The following is a 19,363-nucleotide window of genomic DNA, read 5'->3' on the forward strand; positions in this document are numbered from 1 at the left end:
GTAGAGCGGGCTTCTCTAACTATTCACAGGCCAGGCTAGGCTTCATTTATTCTTTTTGAGATTTGCAATAGCAAGAATGGAAAGTGTTTATGATTGAAGATTAATTTAGGATGTGTTTTATACAGTATAGTGCAGTGCTCAAAGTAGTTCACGGACAGCTAGGTGAAGTTTTTAGCCCAGCAGTGTGTTTAAGTGAAGTGACTATATGACTTCTGGTACGTGAACTAAATTACTAGAATCTCTCTTACATGGAAGGTGTTGGATAGGAAAAAGCTCAAGTTAAAAAAGATATAATTAGTAACAGGGAATTAAATTGTTCTAAATTATGAATGTGTATGTTTTTACTGAGAAATTGACAAGTTAACATAGGTAAAATATTTATTTCAAATATTTAGGCCTAGAAAGTTAACAACATATAGTAGGAACAACAGACAGTCTCTTCAGTTGTATTATTCTAAACAACTGAGTAGTGCTCTGTCTTTCATGTTTTTCAGGTTTTTGGTTAACTGAAAAATGGCTAGGTAGTGTTTGCCATGAAAGGGTATTTAACCCTATTTCCAGCCCATTCACTACTAGCATCCCTTACCAGCCACAGATACCTTTTCTGAAGTACAAAAGATCTAAACAGCTTAGTGAAACCATAGCTTTGTCGTGTTGTCCTGTGAACGACAATATGCCTTGTGAGTCACAAATGTGTTAGAGGATTGGTTTTTCATTATCTGACTTCACTGTGTCATAAGGTGTCTAAAAGTTAGAATTATTCTGTATCACTTGATGGTAAATGAGACTTGTAGAAAGATATGCTGTAGTTCAAGCTCAGATTTTTAACCTTAATGCAAGAAGTGTTGGACAAATTATTATGTGTAACATTACAAGTTGGCTTAGATTATTATAGCGATTTTTCTGGTCTTGGCACTTTTTACTCTATAAAAAACTGCTTTAACAATAGGAAGTTAATCACTGAACAGCTTTGTACCTCAGAATTCTCGTTTATGCACTCCAAGACAAACATTATAAATGACACAAAATATAATACATTACCTTAAAGCAACTGTATAAAGTGAAAATTTGTGTAAATACCAGACTGTAATGGAAGGACCACAGTGAATCTCTGCATGGATGCAGAGGGGTGAGTACAAGCTGTATTCTTAGCTCATTCAACAGATGATTTGTAGTCAGCCCAGCTGGATGCAAATATGTGTCATGGAGCTGCAAATCAAAGATGGCCAGACATGACGCTGTTCACTTTGCCCTTGAGTGTTCTTGTAGCTAAATGAGGTGATGTGCCTTAATCAAAGTAGCCCAATGTGTCAGGTAGGTTCAGTTGGACATCTGGATTTGAAACAGTATAGGAAGAAATAGAGTGAGAAGTTGTGGTGGATTGACCTTGGCTGGATGCCAGGTGCCCACCAAGCTGCTCTGTCACTCCTCTCCTCAACAGGACAGGGTGGGGGAGAAAATAAGGTGGAAGAAAACTCATGGGACATGATAAAGGAGGTTTAATAAAACAAAGCAAAGTCCACATGCAGAAGCAAAGTGAAACAAAAGATTTATTTTCTACTTCCCATCAGCAAGTGATGTCCAGCCATTTCCCAGGAAGCAGGGCTTCAGTATGTGTAGTGGTTGCTCTGGAAGACAAACATTGTAATAACAAATGCCCCCTTCCTCCTCCTTTCTCTTAGCTTTTATTGCTGACCAGATGTCATATGGTGTGGGATATCCCTTTGGTCCGTTGGGGTCAGCTATCCTGGCCATGTCCCCTCCCAAGATGTTGCCCACCCTCAGTCTACTGGGTGAGGCGGGGGAAATGCTGGAGAGACAGCCTTGATGCTGTGCCAGCACTGCGCAGCAGTAGCCAAAACACTGGTGTGTCATCAAGACCTTTCTAGCTACCAATACACAGCACAGCACCGAGGGCTGCCGTGGGGGAAATTAACTCCATCTCAGCCAGACCCAGTACAGAAGTACAGGAAAGACTGCAAGCTGTAGTTGAAACTTACTGTAGGTATGCATACTCAGAGGGATAATAGAACAGAATAGATAGAGTGGATGCATGTGAATCTCTAATGTTTTAAATTTCTGTTAAATTTTAGGTCGCATGTTGCTAAATGATTCAAAAAAAGGGCCCCCTCATTTACACTATCGCCGCCCCTATGGCTGTGCAGTATTGAGCATCATGGATGTACTTCAGTCAATCTCTGAAATAAAAGAAGAGAAAGATTTTGTTCTCAAAGTTTACACGTGAGTAACTCCTAGAAGGGAAAAAATTAGGAAGAACACTTTGTATATACTGGGTGATGAGATACTAAAGAGATATTAAATATCAAGGTGCCATAAACTGCATTTGCTGCTTTATCCTTCTCACGAGGTAAACTAGTGCTGTTGGCACTGGTGTTTGCTCCTTTATTATTCCAGAAGCTCACAGAATCTGATGAATATGATCACAGATGTTTCAGGTATGTGAAATGCTTCAGAAATTATTGAATATTGCCCAGATCTGTGTGACTTGCAAAGCCGCACTTTCATTAATGTGATCTTTTTAAAATATGCTAAGCCCCAAACCAAAGAAATAAGCTGTATTTTACCTGATGAAGGGAACGGTTACTCATGCCAAATCTCCTGTTCCTTATCAGTCATGGTGACCAACAAAAAAAGTAGAAAGCAAGTGAAGTCAACAGTGTGTGACCAAAAAACTCAAAGCAAGTCAACATTTTCTGAGCAAGAATCTATCTTTAGTTATTTGTGATTTTGAACTTTGAACTAACAAAGTCTTACTATGAAATGTGGTCTCACAGTTGTAATAAAAAGGCCACAGACAAAGTGTCTGGAGACTGCAGGGAATATTTAAATCTCTTCTCAGTGAGGATAAATACTGGCAAGATCTGCTTTGCAGATGGGCTGAGATACAGCTGACATTACTTTGCGGTCTGTGGCCGCTATTCCAATTAATAAGATCATTTGGGGGGGTTATAGAACTTCGTTATTCTTTGAGAAGTGCATTCAGCAGCAGAAAATCTGACATTCAGGGGAAGCTATAAGTGAAAAAATGGCTTTCAGTGTTCACTGAAATATTCTTGAATATCTCTTTATACATTAGAAAACTGTAAGTCCAAAGAAAGAGTCTCTCGGAGGCAGCTCTTCCATTCTTCTTTTGCCAACAGTTATGAAAACTGTAGCAAAAATGTCAAGTTATAGGGAAGAAAATGGTCTTCTTTCTTCTCTTTGTCAATGGAATCTGGATAATCTTGGCATTTTGTCACCATTCAGTTTCAGCTTATCTCAAACCAGTGGTTTTTGGTTATATAGTTCAGGTTAATATTGGCCGTGTAGATATGGTGTTAATATATTGCAACTGCAACATTTTTAATGTTTACATTAATGGAACATTCTGAATATCAGATTTCTGTTTTGATGTCCTTTTAATGCATCTTTAGCTTCTTATTCACTGAAAAATAGAAGAAAAAACTTGTTAAATACTGGACTTCTCCATTTGTCAGTGACAAATGAAATCACGGAGCCAGTTAGAGCAATCCGAAGTCCTAGTACTATGATCAAAAAAATCACAAGATAGCTTCCCTTTTCTTCCTCTTAATCTGAAGTGTTTTGTTAATATGGTTTCCCTTCACACCACCCAAAGTACCAGCTGTATCTGCCTAAATGTTTAAGTAGGTTTATACCAGCTGTTGTTCTTCACATCTGCTTCCCCACACCCTTGGTTTTCAACGTACACACACAGCCATTACTGCCTTCCCAGAGAGGAGGTAGAGCCCATAACAGAATCCAACTCTATAATCACATGCTTGTAATTTTTTTATCATTATTATCATTCACTTGGGTCATTATAAGTCTTGTACATCATTCTTTTATAATACTGCTCTGTGAACCTCCAACAAAAATCTTCAGAAGGGAAAATGGATGTATCTAAAGGGCACCAGCTTATCCCTTTTGCAGCTTTAACAGCTATTGGTCTTCCATGACAGGAAGTTTTCACAGGTTTATCTGCTTGCATCTTCTCTTTGCACCTTCTTTTAGCTAAAGGGTTACTTTGTAGACTAAAATTGAAACGACAAGATTTTTGTCCGTTGTAAATTTAAAATTGTGTATGAATGCTTAAACAACGCTGAACTGATTTTCTTACCTGCTGCTTTCATTTTGATTATTGTTAAAATGCCTACAGCTAACCCAAAAACATCATAAAGGTGAAATAAGGAGGGATGTGTGTTTGTATTTTTAAAGGATCGGTAAAAAGCATTCTTTTTGTACACTATCTGGCTAAAGCTTACAGCTGCCACAAATGAGGCAGTCAGCATACAGCCAGAAAAGCCTTTTCATGGGGAGAAGCTGGAAAAAAATTGAGAGACTGAAAACCTAACAAAGGCTGAAACAAATGCATGGTCTTTCAATGGAGTCTTTTGCTGGATCCACAAGAGAAAATGCTTATGGAGGGGGGAGAAAAATCAATGTACTTCACCAGTCTTTCTCAGCTTGCCACCTTATTGTTAAAGATTTATGTCTGAGAAACACTTCTTTCTCACAATCCAGATTTTCCTGTTTGTTAATCCCACAGTCATGTTATAATCTTACTAAGAGGATATAGTACCGCAGGTCTAGTTATAAGCTCATTATGTAAAAGCATGAAGGTTCACTTTTATAATTCTTTTTAGTAATATGCATGTAAAATATTTTAAAAGTGAGATGCAAACTAAATTCTTGATCCATTTTTTGAGATCACTTGATTTAGTATTTTTATATGAATTTTTATCTTTAATGGAGTTTTTTGCTTATTGAATGTTACTCTTTGTGTCAATCTTCCCATTCCCCTAAAAACGTCATGTATTTCTCTTTGATATTATCTTTTTTCAGTTTTACTTTTTGTCCTGTTTTCTCTCAATACTTTATTTTTCTCCTTCTCCAGCACTAGCTCTTCCTTTTAATGTGGTATATTGCCTGAATGCCTTTTCCTTTTGATACTCAGTTGTTGCTATTTGCCCAGCTGAACAAGAGCATACATTGCATTTCTGTCCCCATCTGTTTGACATCAGGGTCCGATGTAGTATGGCAAACATTCCAAATGATAAATTTACTGTAGAATCAGCCAACCTGAAAAGGTGATGGATGGCTCAGGAGAAAATTCTTGTTTAAATCAGAAATGTATGTTGTAATATATTTGGTATTTAGACAAGTAAAATGTTAATAAAATGCATTACAAGCAAGTGTTTTCAGGCCAGCATTTCAAACTTGGGAAGAATATTCTTCTTCTTTGTGTTCAGGAAATACAAAGTGCAGCTTACATTGGTAGTTGGTACAAAACTAGCTTTAAGCTATCTTTACAGTCCATTGATTTTGGGATAACTTTGTTCCAGGTTAATTTGCAGGCATAAGTCATTGGAGGCTGAAATCTATTTTAACTTGCACTCCAGAGGCTGGTACAGCAACTAAAAAATTATCAGAGGTTAGAAATTTTCTGTAGTCTCAGCAGTGAGGTTTGAAGATGGTATAGAATTTGTCCTATAGGTTATCTCTCTACTTCAAGGGTAATATTATTTGCAGTAGGATAAATGAATTTTAACGTCTTGGCAATGTGAAGATAGTTATTATTTTTTTCCCAACAATTAAGCTGAATATTGATTATTGGCACAGAACACCACAATTATTGAAAGGGTTTTTGTACTCTCCATTAATGTCTTAGCTCTGTTGTGTTTTGGTTTTGAGAGATTGTTCTGGGGAGTGCAAATATAGTCAATTTGCCATACTGTCAATTCTGGAAGGTCACTTCAGTGCTGACCTGTCTTGATTTACTGTGTGAATATCTGATCTTTCCTCCCAAAAAGGATATAGTAGTTACAGAAGATATGGAGTAGAGCATCTAAAATGTTTAACAGCATGGAGTTGTTTCTGTATGAGAGAGATTGAGAACTCAGGGAGCTTCAGCTTGAAGAGGAGAAAAGTGGTGGTGGGAAGGGATACGGCCAAGCCTTAGAAAATCGTGGTGGAGGGTAAACTGTTGTTCATTGAATACAACAGTACAGAATGAGGGATGCTCAATTAAATTGGTAGGAGATGACATTAAAGATGGAAGAAAATACTTCTTTATAAAGCAGGTAATCATCTTCTGAGTTGTACTGCCACAGGATGTTGTGAAGACAGGCAGTATTAGCAGGTCCAAAGAGAATTGGACAAGTTTATGAACAACATGTCCGTAAACAGAGGAATGGGAACAGACAGGATGTATGCTCTAATGTCTCTAGTCCAACAACCTCAGAGCACAGCAGTAGTAGTATCTCCTATTGCCAGTGTGGAAAGGTTTTTTTTAATGTTCATATGTTCTTAACAATCAACTGAGATACCTAAACCCACTCGAGTGAAAAGAGGGATGTTGAAATAGGTGGAACTGAGATTTCAGGTGGGATAATCCCCCTCTAACTGCACCAGCTAACGTAGAGATGCAGGAATACAGCCTGATCAGTGTTCTGATTAATACTTTTGGATAGCACACTGGGAGGTAGTAACTCAATGTTTTTTCTCCATTTTTCCTTTTTTACTGTCTGTACTTTGTGTTTAATTTATTCCAAATTGACTATGTTCCTTTTGCTTTTATAATAATCAACATTTGTGGGGGGTGTCAGTAAGTGTGCCATAACAGACTTTGTGGTTTATCTCATCATTTTTGGCAGTATATGCTTTTGTAATACTGAAGCTGTACAAAATTACCAGCTACTACTTGTTCTAGATAGCCTCAATTCCTTTTGCCACACTATTCTTCAGTTACATAATGCAGCAGGAAAAAAAATCCCTACTGTCTTCACAGTAGCTGGTTCGTATCTTACCCTGATTTTGCTGACGTTATGTACTCTTGGAGGGAAACAAAAAAGGGAAAAAATGGGAGAAGTTTCATGAAGTGACTAATTTCTCAAGAGCCCTGTCTTGCTAGGAGGTCTGAAGGCTTATAGTCTTAGTTTCTCTTTTTTTTTTTTAACTTTTTAAGAGTCAATAGGACAGAAGTTTAATTGTTTAATTCAGTTGCACTTCAGGAGAAATAAGATTCACTATTGATGCTGAGTTAAAAATTGCTGACTTCATGGAGAATATTTAAATCTTGTAGTTGTGATTTAAATAAAGCACAGGTGAGTTTAAAAGTCAATTAGACTTGATCAACATACTAGTTTTTCTTTTCCTTTTTTTTTTTTTTTTGTAACCAACAGCACTGTTTGTGATAAAGGCTGCATTTCTGGTTTTCAATCAGATTATGATACTAGTAAAATTGTCATTTCAGCTGTGCTTACACTAGTGTAAAGTACTTCTTAACATCGACTGTGTTCCCCATGATGTGGTAACAGGCTATAGCACTGCTGACACTTTTTTCCTGGTATGATTCCATTTAAGCTCAGTGAGCTTCCCAGGTTGGTTGTACAGCTTTACATATACTAGTGCAAATAAAGTCAGGCAACTTTGATGTTAAGATAAATAAGAATCCTAATTCAGGTTGATAGGGACCTCTCTAGTCCAACCTCCTTCTCAGAGCAAGGCCAGCTGCTCAGAGCTTTATCCAGTTGTGTCTCAGTAACCTCCAAGGATGGAGACTGCACAGCCTCTCTGGACAACCTGTTCCAATCATGCTTGACTGTCCTCATGGGAAAGCTTATTCTAATATCCAGTCTGAGCCTTTCTTGTTTGTGTTAATGCCTGTTGCTTTACATCAAGTCACTATGCACCACTGAAGAATCTGACTGGCTCTTTTGTCTTAATAACTGCTTGTAGATTTTGGAAGGCTGCTCTTAATGTGCTCCCTCTTGCCTTGTCTTCTCCAGGCTGAAAAAGCCCAGGTCCCTCATCCTCTCCTGCTCCAGCCACCTGCCCATTCACAGGACTCTCTCCAATTGTCTGTTTTGTATTGGAGAACCCAAAACTGAGCACAGTATTCTAGATCCAGACCAACAACTGCCAAGTAATATCTTTGCCCATCTGACAGTAGAAACATATAAACAAAAACTAGTTAAATATTGGCATGTTGTGTAAACAGTAATTTACAAAATATAGTTCGGAGTGTATCTTACCACTGGAGCAAGTCTTCCCTAGTGGACAAAGACTATGTCTTTGCTTTGTGAAAAGGTTTGGGAAGTTCACTAAACATATAGCATAGGCTACTTTCAGGGGGAGTAAGATTTTGGGTTGAATAAAAGTTGCAGGATGAAAAAAGGCCTGAAGTATACAGATACATATAAAATATGATATAACAATGTAGCTTAGTATGTATTTAGATATACATAGGGATTTTTATTTTCCAAAATGGTAAGTTAGAAAAATGCTTCAGGGGTTTCAAAATCAATACGATGCCTACGTTTTGGTCCCTACCATTGTCTTAACACTGGAGGTTTGTTGTCTTTGAATATGTAAGTTAATACCTAAACTCGATAAAAGAGGCATTAGTTATTGTCTGGAAACAATGAAACTGAAGATCTGCCTATATCTGGTGAGGGCCTGGTTGTATAGGCAGACCCAGGAGACCTCTAAAGGTGCTGGTGACACTGAATCCAGTGCTAAACACAACAGCCATAGTCACTTTCATTAAAAACACAGCTCACAAGAGAGAAGACTGTATGGCACATCTTCCATATAATAGCTTAATAAAGAGGGACATCTAAATTCTTTGCCTTCCTCCCTCAGTCTAATGTGTGTGTGTCATACAATGGGACAGTAGCCTATGGACTGAGAACATGGGGCTTGTTTCCCTGAGTACTTTGAGTGGCAGTGCAATTCTTGCATTTTTAGCTTTGAATCCTAAACAGAAGTGTGGAAATTCTGACTCAGGTGCCCAAGACTTAGAAAGAAGCAAGCATCCAGGTGAGCTCTGGTTCTGTTTCCTGCTTTGCTGGCACTCTGCTCATATAATGATTTTTTTTTCTGGGTTATCATTGAAAGGAATCTGTATTTCTTCATGACTGGAAAGGAAACTGAAACATCTGCTTCTGGTGCTCTCAGCCATCTCTATCACAATGTAATTTCCAAATGCTGCAGCATCCTTAATTTCTCCAGAATGTTGCTATCAGAGTCATGAGAATATCTGTAGAGCTACAGATATAGTGATTTACAGAGGATTTTTTTTTTAATGTTGCTCCACTTCAGAATATTTATGCATAAGGCATGGAATGGAGCAGTAAGAGATGCTGAGTTTGACCTTCCACCACACAGTTAGACAGTCTGATTTTATTGCAATGGAATGGTACCTTGCTGCAGTAGAGAGCGTGGCCCATTCTCTGCTACAGTCATATCTTCTTGATGCCTTTATAATTCTCATTAACTTGTATCTTGAAGATAATATATTCCAATTTGAGGAAACAATCCTGAGGAAGGTTAAGAATGGAGGAGGGAATTGGAAGTTAGCCATAAAAAAAAAAAAAAAACCACCCAGAAGGAAACTCTCATGTAAGCGTGTGCAGGATGGTGATGGGAGATGTTAAGAGCTGCTGAATTCAGTAGCCTGAGAGGTGAGGCTGCCGCAGCTCCATGCCCCCAGGTCCAGCCAGGCACAAGGCTGAGCCTGTATCCCGCACGTGTACATACACACAATACATACACGTACAGCTGGCCACGTAGATCAACACAGGCAGAAAGTATGCACTCATACAAATGTGTACAGCACCAGAGGCCTCATCCTGTTTTGCTCTCTGGCTTATTAGGATACAAACTTGTTAGTAGAAAACATATATACATATACGCACTAAAATCCCTCCAGTCCCTGGTTTGAGACACTCAGTTCAGGCACAGGGCATGGCCAGACAAGCCACTTATTTACATGTGAATGGGCCATTTTATACCTTATCCCTCTGTTTCCCTACAGTTCATATTATGTCTTGAACAATCCCCAAATGCTCTTCCCCAGCATCCCATAATGAGTCCTGCATGACCAAAGACAGTAACCCATTTTAGTCTTTAAAGGGATCCAGAGAGCCTTTCTGGCTGACTCATCTTGCACCTGGACAATGTGCTGAACATCCTCCTGCAGCAGCCATTGTTCCCCTACCTGCCATTGTTCCTCTTCCCCTTTGTGTTCAAGATGAGCCTTTAGCTGCATAACCTAACAGGAAAGGTAGAGTTAGTAGGAAGTACTTAGAACAATTTTGTTTATAGGTGCTGCCATTAAGTGGTGGTCTTGCTAAGATGTACATCCGGTGGGTTTGAATCTGATTGTTTGATGAAGGGCAGTGCAGACGGATATCCTGCCTGAATATTGTTTGAACAAGATTATAATCCACACACCAAGTTGTTGAAACTGATATTAACAACTGAATTTTTCCTGGTGAAAAAATATTGAGTGGAAATATGAGAAATCTGTTGAGAGATATTTTAATTTCTATCCTAGAAATTTATTGAGGATTTACAGATGGTAATGTAACTGAAAATAAAATATAACAGTATTTACAAATGCTTATTAAAATAAACAATTGTGAAATGCTCCTTCAGAAGATGATATACATGCAGAAGCATACTTTACGTTGTTATATATTTTTGTCCTACAGTTTGGGGGGATTGCATCATGTTTCAAGGCATTCAGTAAAATATATAGGTAAGCAAAAGTCGTCTTGTAAATGCCCAAGATACTAAAGAAATCAGAGTTCTATTTAGTCTTTCAAATTTCATATTTTATTTCTTTATTTTAACTTTTTTTCCTAATTAAAACCAAAAATATATGGCAACAGTTAATTTCAGCTTGAAATTTGTTTTCTACAGGCACAGAATTCAAATAGGATGTCCAGAGCTTTCTTTGTCATAATATGAAGAGTGAAACAATGGCTTTGATGACAGAAAAGTCACCACAGGCTCCATAGTGTCCATAAAAAGGAGATAACTATTAGGGAATGTTTTGTTTCCTTCCACTTTTAAAAATAAGAGTTATGTGGGATTTCCCTCATTCATCAACACCCCACAACCTTTCATGTTATCTCTACAGCAGAGTTGACTCTCCTGTCCTAAGATGGTTCAGCAGAAAGCTTTTAACTTGAATTTAGTGTTCTTTTATTTTAGGTGTAACAACGAAAATGAATGGTGCCAGATCCATGAAAATATTATTCGCAAGTCCAGCACCAAATACACAGCACCCAGCTCAAACTACGGTAAATATTTACTTGTACATTTTTGTCATAGTAACAGCTGAAGATTTCCTTTAGGAAACTGCTACTTATAGCAGAGAAATTCAGTGAGATGTGAGATTATGCATAGCTGAATTTCTATACTTGTGGTCATTTAAAAATTTAGCTCAAACTCATTCACGCTCAGTTTACAGGTGAAAATCTGTATTGTGTCTGCCAATTTAACCAAGAATTTAAAAAAAAACACCTGATACCTTTTCTTCTCAGATATGGCTGACAATAATATTAATTCAGCATGTTAAATTCCCTTTATCATCTTATCTATACCGCTATTTTTTCTCAAGAGAGGTCTGCAGCAGAGACAGCTAGCGGCCTGCTATACTATTAGTTTACTCTGCGAGTCTTCATTTATTGACTGTTATAGTTACTGAGTGTATCTACGCTTGTGAAAACTGCTAGCCCATGGGAGGCTACAACATAAGCAGCAATCAGCATTGGCAGAACTCCTTTAAAAGCTTTTTTGTGACACTAGCTTAAGTTACTGCGACCAGACTTGGCTGCACAGGAAATGAAGAATTTAATCTTATTCATCAGAATTTCCCTGAGTAAAACTGTCTTCCTTTTCATCCTGTATTTCCTTGAAAATTCCAGGTACAACACATATCTAAGGCTTGCTCTCCATGCATCCTTGTCAACAGAACCAAAGCCAGAGGTTAAATTTGTCTAACACACTTGTCTGACTGTTCAGAAAACTCTGACTGTCCAGAAAATAAGCGGTGTTTTTGTACCTACAAATAAGTTATCAATAAGACTCTCTGTGATAATTTCAGTACTAAATGTTTCATTACATAGTTGAGGAGAATAACTGTCTTGGCAGAGTTTTTGCCACCTTTCAAATCCATTTTTATTTTCCTAGCTAATGACAAGATAAATATGGCAAGTAAATCTTGTCCTATCCTTTTACCTCATTTAAAGATTTCTGTAGTTCACTAATTCAGAGGTATCATTACTATTCCATTCCCAATGAAACAGCCGATAGGGTACAGTTCTGCTTCATTACAGCTAGTTTTGCATTCATTACTGAGTGCCTGATTCATCGGCATGCTGATGTCCAAATACTGATACTGTCTTAATTGCACTTGTTTGCATATTGAGATACTGTAGTGGAATATACAGTTCGTGCTTTCGTAGAAGATATTAAGCATAACAATAAGCAAATAAAGCAGTTTTCAGTTTGGAATTTTATTACATGCAAAGCTGGTCTCCTTCCCAGCTGTTCCTCCTGTTACAGTTAAGGTCATCCACCACTTACCATTTAAACATTTTCCTGAATTGTTTATAAGTTTGAAAACTTGGACTGTTTGTATTTATTTCCAATGCCAGGTGTCTGCCTACAACGGTTTTTTTTTCAAGCTTGAGCTTTCTTGAAGAGCAGAGAGAAAGGGAAATATCTAGCTTTTTTATACCCTTGCCTTTGGCTTTTTAAAATAATTATTTGGAACATTTCATGAAGATCTGGTGCATCTCTGGAATAGGATGTTGAAACTTGGCAGAGGTATTGTCGTGGTAGGAGGGACAGTATTGCAGGCTGACATGATTTAAGCATAAGTAATAAAATTTGGGCCTCTCAGAACCCTGCTCTTACACTGAGAAAATGCTCAGATCACAAGTGTGATTTTTTTCCCTGAAGAAAAGCTCTCTGGTTCTTCCTCTCCCCACCTTCCCAGGTCTTGTGTAAAATTAGCCCTTCAGATGTGCTGCAAGGAATAGAAGAAAAACTGTAAGGATAGGCTGGGTAGAAAAGAGGACTGGAGAGTAGATTTACAAAACCTCTTGGAGAGAGCAAGAAGCTAGGCAGAAGGTTTTTGGGGTGGAATATGTGGGAGTGTATCACATAAGTAATATATGCTGGAAAATTACGTATTCTATTACCTCTAGTGACTGATTTTTATAGATAATAGATGAATTCTGTTGTTACTTGTTAAGTACCAGGGGTATAGGGAGGTCTGAACTTCCAAATTTGCTCCAGTCCTTTATGCTGGAATTTTTTTAATTTGGGGTGGGTTTTTTTAATAGCAAAAGATGATATAAAATGAAAAATTGTCAGGACTGATTTCTAATGAACTTGTCTCCTGTGTTCTGTTATATGTCCTGTAGCACAGACACACGCAGATGTACACTCGTACATGGTATTCAAAGGGTTTGAATTTTTCACATGGTTATAAAGCCTGTTTCCCATGCAGTGCTTTGCAGCTCTCTTCTGCCTACTTAGCTGGACAGTTGCAAGTCCATGTTTTGGCAGCTTTTGAGTACATACATGCTGATTGTCCAGCTGGCTGGTTGGCCTTTCTTTTCCTTCATTTTAAGACTTTATGCTCTTTTTTTCATCCCAACTCCCAGTATTCATAAAACATACACAATTTTCATGTTATCTAGATATCTATTTATTTGCCAAATTTGGCTGAAGCCAAACAGGCTTGAAAATTATTTCAAGGGAAAAGAGCAGGAAGTGAGTGGGAGGTACATGATATTACTGGTTTCATTCCCCTAGTAACTTGTCTAACAAAGAGAGTGAAAAGAGACGATAGAAAGAACTATAGACTATCATTCATTGAATGAGATAAAGATTGAGAAAAATTATGTGAACATAATTCACATTGATAGGTGAAGCTGGTAATGTATGCTTAGCAGATGAGACTAAGCTTGCATGGTTGAGCTTAATCCTGGCATTTTCTGATACCGTAATGCTTGACTTTGTAACTTTACCAATACATTATCCTCATTTTAGGGGTGTAGTATGCTATAAATTAAAAGCAACTAGAGAATGCAGTTGTACTGAAGATTAGCCATGAAAGTACTCCGAGCTATTCAGTTGCTATACCAAAGAAAAGGTGGCACTGAAAGAGCTAGTTGCTGAAGTCAGTTTGACCGGTTGGTACTCTTGAAATGTGTTGAGATACTGAAGGGAATTTCATTAAAATCAATATTCCTCCGTGAACTAGTTAAAGAAACAAGTGGAACAGATATGCTTGGAGTTTTATTTTTTGTGTGTGGTATTAAACAGGATTAAAGGCACTTTAGAGATACTCTACAGCATTGTGTGATGTGGTAGTTCAGATGGAGGTGGCATTGCTCACACGTGTTAGAACCTGCTCTATGTGATGAATAGAAATAATGCTAAGTACTTCACTGTAACTTGTGACATCTCTGTGAAATTAAGTATTCTGATTTTTTTAAAATGGTATTTTAATATAATGTTACGCTCTTAACTGATCCCTTAAAGCAGTTTCATTTCTTCCATTTCAGTTTTAAAGTACTCCGAGGGAGAAAAGAACTCTGTATTTATATATGTGTATTAAAATAACTGTGGAGCAAAGCAATCTTTTACCTGCATGCCTTGTATATACAGACATCTAATACTTAGGTCTGAAAAATGAACATTTTTGTTTTTTTTCCAGGACTTATAATATCTCTTCAGCTTCTTCGTGGCGACATGGAGCAGATTCGAAGGGAGAACCCAATGATCTTTAACAGAGGCGTTTCTGTTACCAGGAAGCTGGGTTTTCCTGATGTTATAATGCCAGGTAAACATAACAGCTCTAATCTTAAAATATTGGACATTTTTTCTCATACTCTCCTAGACAAGTGACACTGGGATGTGTGCTTTACTTGAAGATCAATAATAGAAGAGTTGTCTTATTTATCAGTAAATGCCAATTCCAGATTCAGCGAGGCATGCTAAAACATTTTACTCGACAAACATTATAGTAATATAAGGTGTTAAATTCATAGGTATAGAAGGTGATCTGGAAAGATGGCTTCGATATTCCCCCCACCTCCTCCACCAATGTGAGATATCCCTCATGTATGCTAAGCATAGAGACATTTCTTTTAAAATGCATGAAGTTTTTTCTTCACAATAATCCAAAGCCTGGAAAAAGAGTTTCCACTTTGCCACCTTGATTTTTGGAGTTGTTATGATCCTTTTGTAATGGTTGGCAATACATGAGGCTGCAAATCTTGTCTGGTTTTCCAGCTGGTCTTACAGAGCACCTAGTCCATGCAACCACCCTCTTGGCTGAAGCATTGCTGTACTTCACTTCTTACTTCTAGAGCAGCAGCTTGAGATGCTTCTTGTTTCAGCACAAGTTGAGGTAGCCACAGCACAGCCAAGAGTTCATTTAGGGAGGAAACCAGAACCTAGCCAGTCATGCAATCAATAGATACGAAACCTGGCACTATACTGTCTTGATTTTTACAGTGTAGTAAGAAATGGGCTTACTAATTATATTGCATGTATAGCATTTGAAATACTACCTCATTGCTATGCATTATAACCAAGACCAAGGATGACTTTGCAGACATGGGAAATTTTATGAAAGCATAATGGGAAGAGTATCAGATTTTATTACTTGAAAGACTGCACTGACACATCAGTATCAAAAGCAGTTGTTGTAGCCTCATTATGGAGGCTCTTCAGAAAGCAAAATAAAAATAGGGAGTAGGTGGGAAGAATTTCTAGAAACTAAAGTAAAAGGATTCAAAACAGTATATGTTTTATTTACTAATGAACTTGAAAATAATAGAGCAGCAGCGGATGTGGGCTATAAAGCCAATTATAAATTTTAGGTTTTAGTGACTTTATAGCAGTTCCAGTCTTAAGCCAAAGCAATCAAATAGAGAAAAGATTAACTATTGCATGTCGATATGCAGATACAGCTGCTGCAGGGTGATCTGCTGTTAGCGAGATCACAGCGGGATGTGTCAGCTGGAATAGCTAGATCACAGCTAGAAAAGTCAACATCAAAAACAGCATTTACATACCTGTAAGTGAATTGATTCTCCTGCAAGAATTGCTTTATCCTCCATTTCTATGTATAGAGATGTCCCTCAGGTACTTCAGACCACCTAATTTTAACAAGCTTGAGGAATAGCTTTATGGGCTCACTGTTCCCCTTAATTGTTTTTTCATTTTCTGGGCCCTAACCTCTTTCTGCAAGTGGCATAGTGGGCTGTCTTCCCTGTACTTTTGCTGTTTTGGGCAATGCTTTTGTCCAGGACTTGAACAAGCAGGTTAGCAGTCTTCAAGCGAAAAGAGCTCCTACCCTAAACTTCAAAAATTCTCTATTCATTGCAGCTAATTCAAATTTCCAAACTTGCTTTCTCTAATAAAACCAGATTCCACAGCATATGTTTGCAGCCCTCCCGTTGTAAGGCTCACTATACAGGTACAGCAGTGATCCTCCCAGCTCTGCTCAGCCCATCAGTTTTTCAAATGGTTTTCTTCAAAAGACCACAGTTGCTTGCTGATGTTGTTTGTGGGAACCACAATTGTTGTTGGAGAAAATAGAGGGATTTTAACATGATCATCTGTTTGGATTTGGGCTCATATATATAGAGATCTGCTCAAAATATTGATACAAACAAATACATGAAAGGACCACCATTCTGCTATTAAATGCTTACTGCCTCTAGAGGTGCTGAACACCAAGAACTTCTCGGTTCAAAGGGGGCTACAAGAGGTCTGCATAGAGGGAATTTAGATGCAGAGCTTTGGCATTTGTATTTGGGAAAAAAACCAAAACAAACCCACTTACATTTGTGGAGAAAGGCAGTTTGTAAATGTCTCTAAATACCAGGTAAGAAAAGAAAGGCAGCCAGTGTGAATCACTGTAATGACAAATTAGGACATTGTCAGAGTAGAGATGAGATGTGAAGAGAGCCATAGCCATGAATGGTGCTCTGAACAAAAATTTTGTTTATCCTGGGTGTTTTCCGGGATAATGAAATCTCTGAAAAAATTAGGAGATTAAAATATAATTTAACTTCACTGATGCAGCGAACAGTGTTCATTCTAATTGCTTACAATTTTTTTTGAAATAAAAATATGTTTGACGTTATTCAAGTGACAGCAGATATTTGCCTGTTGTTTGCTTTTAAAACAGTAGATCAAACTGAGCTTTTGAGTTTCGCTGATGTCCAGGGTAGAATGTTTGGGTAAAGTAATCTTTCAGGTGGATTAGCCAAGCTACAGGAACAAGGATTGCATATGAATTTACTTTGCGCTTATTTTGTTACAGCCAGAGTCAAACATTCCTTCTTAGCTTTACTAGTATTGTCTAAAGTTAGAAAATATTTCATTCTGGGGGGAGAAAAAACACGAAAGAAACAACAATCAAAAAACGCAACCAAACAGAAAACCAGCCCTGTCATGCACGTTAGCAGTTCTCAACCATGTCTGCTGCTTTAATTGTCTTTGTCAAACTACCTTTTCCTTGCTTTGCTTCAGAACTTTTTCTTTCTCATTAAAGACAGGGTTTCTTCTTTCAGAAAAGAGCACAAAAAGTTCATGACTTGTATTTTGCAAGTGGATGCAGTTTTTCAAGGCAGTGTGGTCTGAAAATGTTTTTTTATGAATAAATTAATAAAGTCTACATCACCTAGCATTGTTAAAATATGCAGTGATCATTCTGCTGAACCAAGAAATCTATTTTTAAAAAGGTAAATAGCTCTAGAATTTTAAATGAATCTTCTTGGTCATAGGTTTTAACATTTTCTTTTTTAATAGGAAATCCTTTCACATGTACACATCTCAATCAGTAAAATTCTGTAGCTGTGACTTCTCACACAGTTTTCCTATCCCATTTTGTTTTCTAAACAGTAGCATTAGTTCCTGTACCAAGCCCTCTTTTCCCTCCCTCAGATATGAGCAATGTAAGTGGTAGCTGGTCATCATTAAGAAATAAAGTGAAACTGGTCTTTATGTGCTTATGTCTTGCATGGTTATGCAGAACAAGACTAATATCCTACAGAATAACCATGCCTGTCTTCATTTCTAAAGGTGAAATGTTCTTTGTTTCCTGCTGTGTTGTGATCTGAGAAGAGCATCATAAAGACTTTAATTATCTTTTTTTGTCCGAATCAGAAGGGATTCAGTCAAACCAGCCTCATGTATGGTGGGGTTTTGTTCATTTGTACTTTGGTTTTTTTCTTTTCTAAATTGGTACTGGGTTTAAGGCCATCCATCTGATCCTGACAATTTTACCTCTCCCCAGAGATAAAAGCAATGAGGCATGTGCTGCTTGCCTTTTGGATTGCAACTTTATTTGTATACAGAACTTGCTGATCAGAAATCTATTGCATAGGCATGGCGTTTGTCAGTTCCCCAAAGGACATCCCTTCCCTTCCCCATGTGCTGATAAGTATTCTGTCTTTTACTTTGATCCTCTGATGAAAAGTGCATGCTTCATCTTCTACTTGTGAGTGATGTTTCTTTCTCTTTTTTCTCTCCTTGTCTTAATTTCCTGGCTTCTCTCCCTTTCTTCCCTTTATTCTTTCCTCTTTCTTTCTGATGCAGAGATGAAGATAGTTGGGTGTAAGTTTCTGCTTTTCTGTGTAATGTCTGCTTATTGCTTGCTTTTTCCCATTTTCATATCTTTCATGGAATGTTGGGGATTGGTAAAGATAGCAAATCATGACATCATAGGGAAACTTTGGTAACAGAGAGGCATAGACTTTGTCTTATCAGTGTCTCTTCATACCACAGTGTTTCATACAAATTTAGTAGCTATGACAGGTGAATCAGTAGCAAAGGTGAGAAACATCTCAGCATCTGTTCTGTCAGTGAGCACAAAGTCATGGAAAAAATACATTAAGAAACGGACGTGGCAAAATCCATCAGCTATTCTCAGAATGTTCATGGCAAGAGAGTCAATGAGACTAAAAGACATAATTATTCCCCAAAAGTGTTTACAGGGAGAATAAAAACCACTTTGGTTGTTAATAAACTTTCAGAAATAGAAAGTTAAAATACTAAGCTGGAGGAGATAAGAAAAAATATATTAAAAATCAACTCCCCAATACTCAAGGGAAACTGTTTCAGGGAAATAATTTAATTTAAAACGACCATTGTATAAATTCTTTTCTAGACATTGAGGTCAAACAATGAATAGCAAATAATCTAGAAGATTTTGTTTGTTCCTTTTCCTTGAAACAATTGAATGTTCACTGAAAACTAGAGGAACACAGAGTTAAACTTGCATAATGTTCTCTTTATAGAAGAAAAAAGAAAGTTAATTTAATTTGCCGTACAGGCACTAGATAAAAGCTCTGTTTCCCCTTGCTGCTGTAATATTATTCACAATAACGTTAACAGTTGCATACATTAACTATTTCAAGAATGTAGGCCTTAAAATTAGTGAGTGACTGGTGAGGGGGCAGAAAAATAAGCTGCTGAAATGGATCTAATATGATTCCCAGAGACTGTCTGGCCATAC

At 37.5% G+C, this 19,363-nt stretch overlaps 1 protein-coding gene across 18 annotated transcripts in view; it reads left to right on the forward strand.

Moving 5' to 3' along the window:
* Positions 1-19,363, forward strand: part of DOCK3 (dedicator of cytokinesis 3) — a 220,724-nt gene that overhangs the window by 117,356 nt on the left and 84,005 nt on the right. For all 18 annotated transcript variants that reach the window (XM_074879567.1, XM_074879577.1, XM_074879568.1 and 15 more), the window contains exons 12-14: positions 2,094-2,241; positions 11,023-11,111; positions 14,546-14,671. In XM_074879567.1, coding sequence (XP_074735668.1) covers positions 2,094-2,241; positions 11,023-11,111; positions 14,546-14,671 — 363 coding nt within the window. The remainder of the gene's footprint in view (positions 1-2,093; positions 2,242-11,022; positions 11,112-14,545; positions 14,672-19,363) is intronic.

The sequence above is a fragment of the Strix uralensis genome, chromosome 10 (assembly GCF_047716275.1).
Source record: "Strix uralensis isolate ZFMK-TIS-50842 chromosome 10, bStrUra1, whole genome shotgun sequence".
Taxonomy (NCBI): Eukaryota; Metazoa; Chordata; class Aves; order Strigiformes; family Strigidae; genus Strix; species Strix uralensis.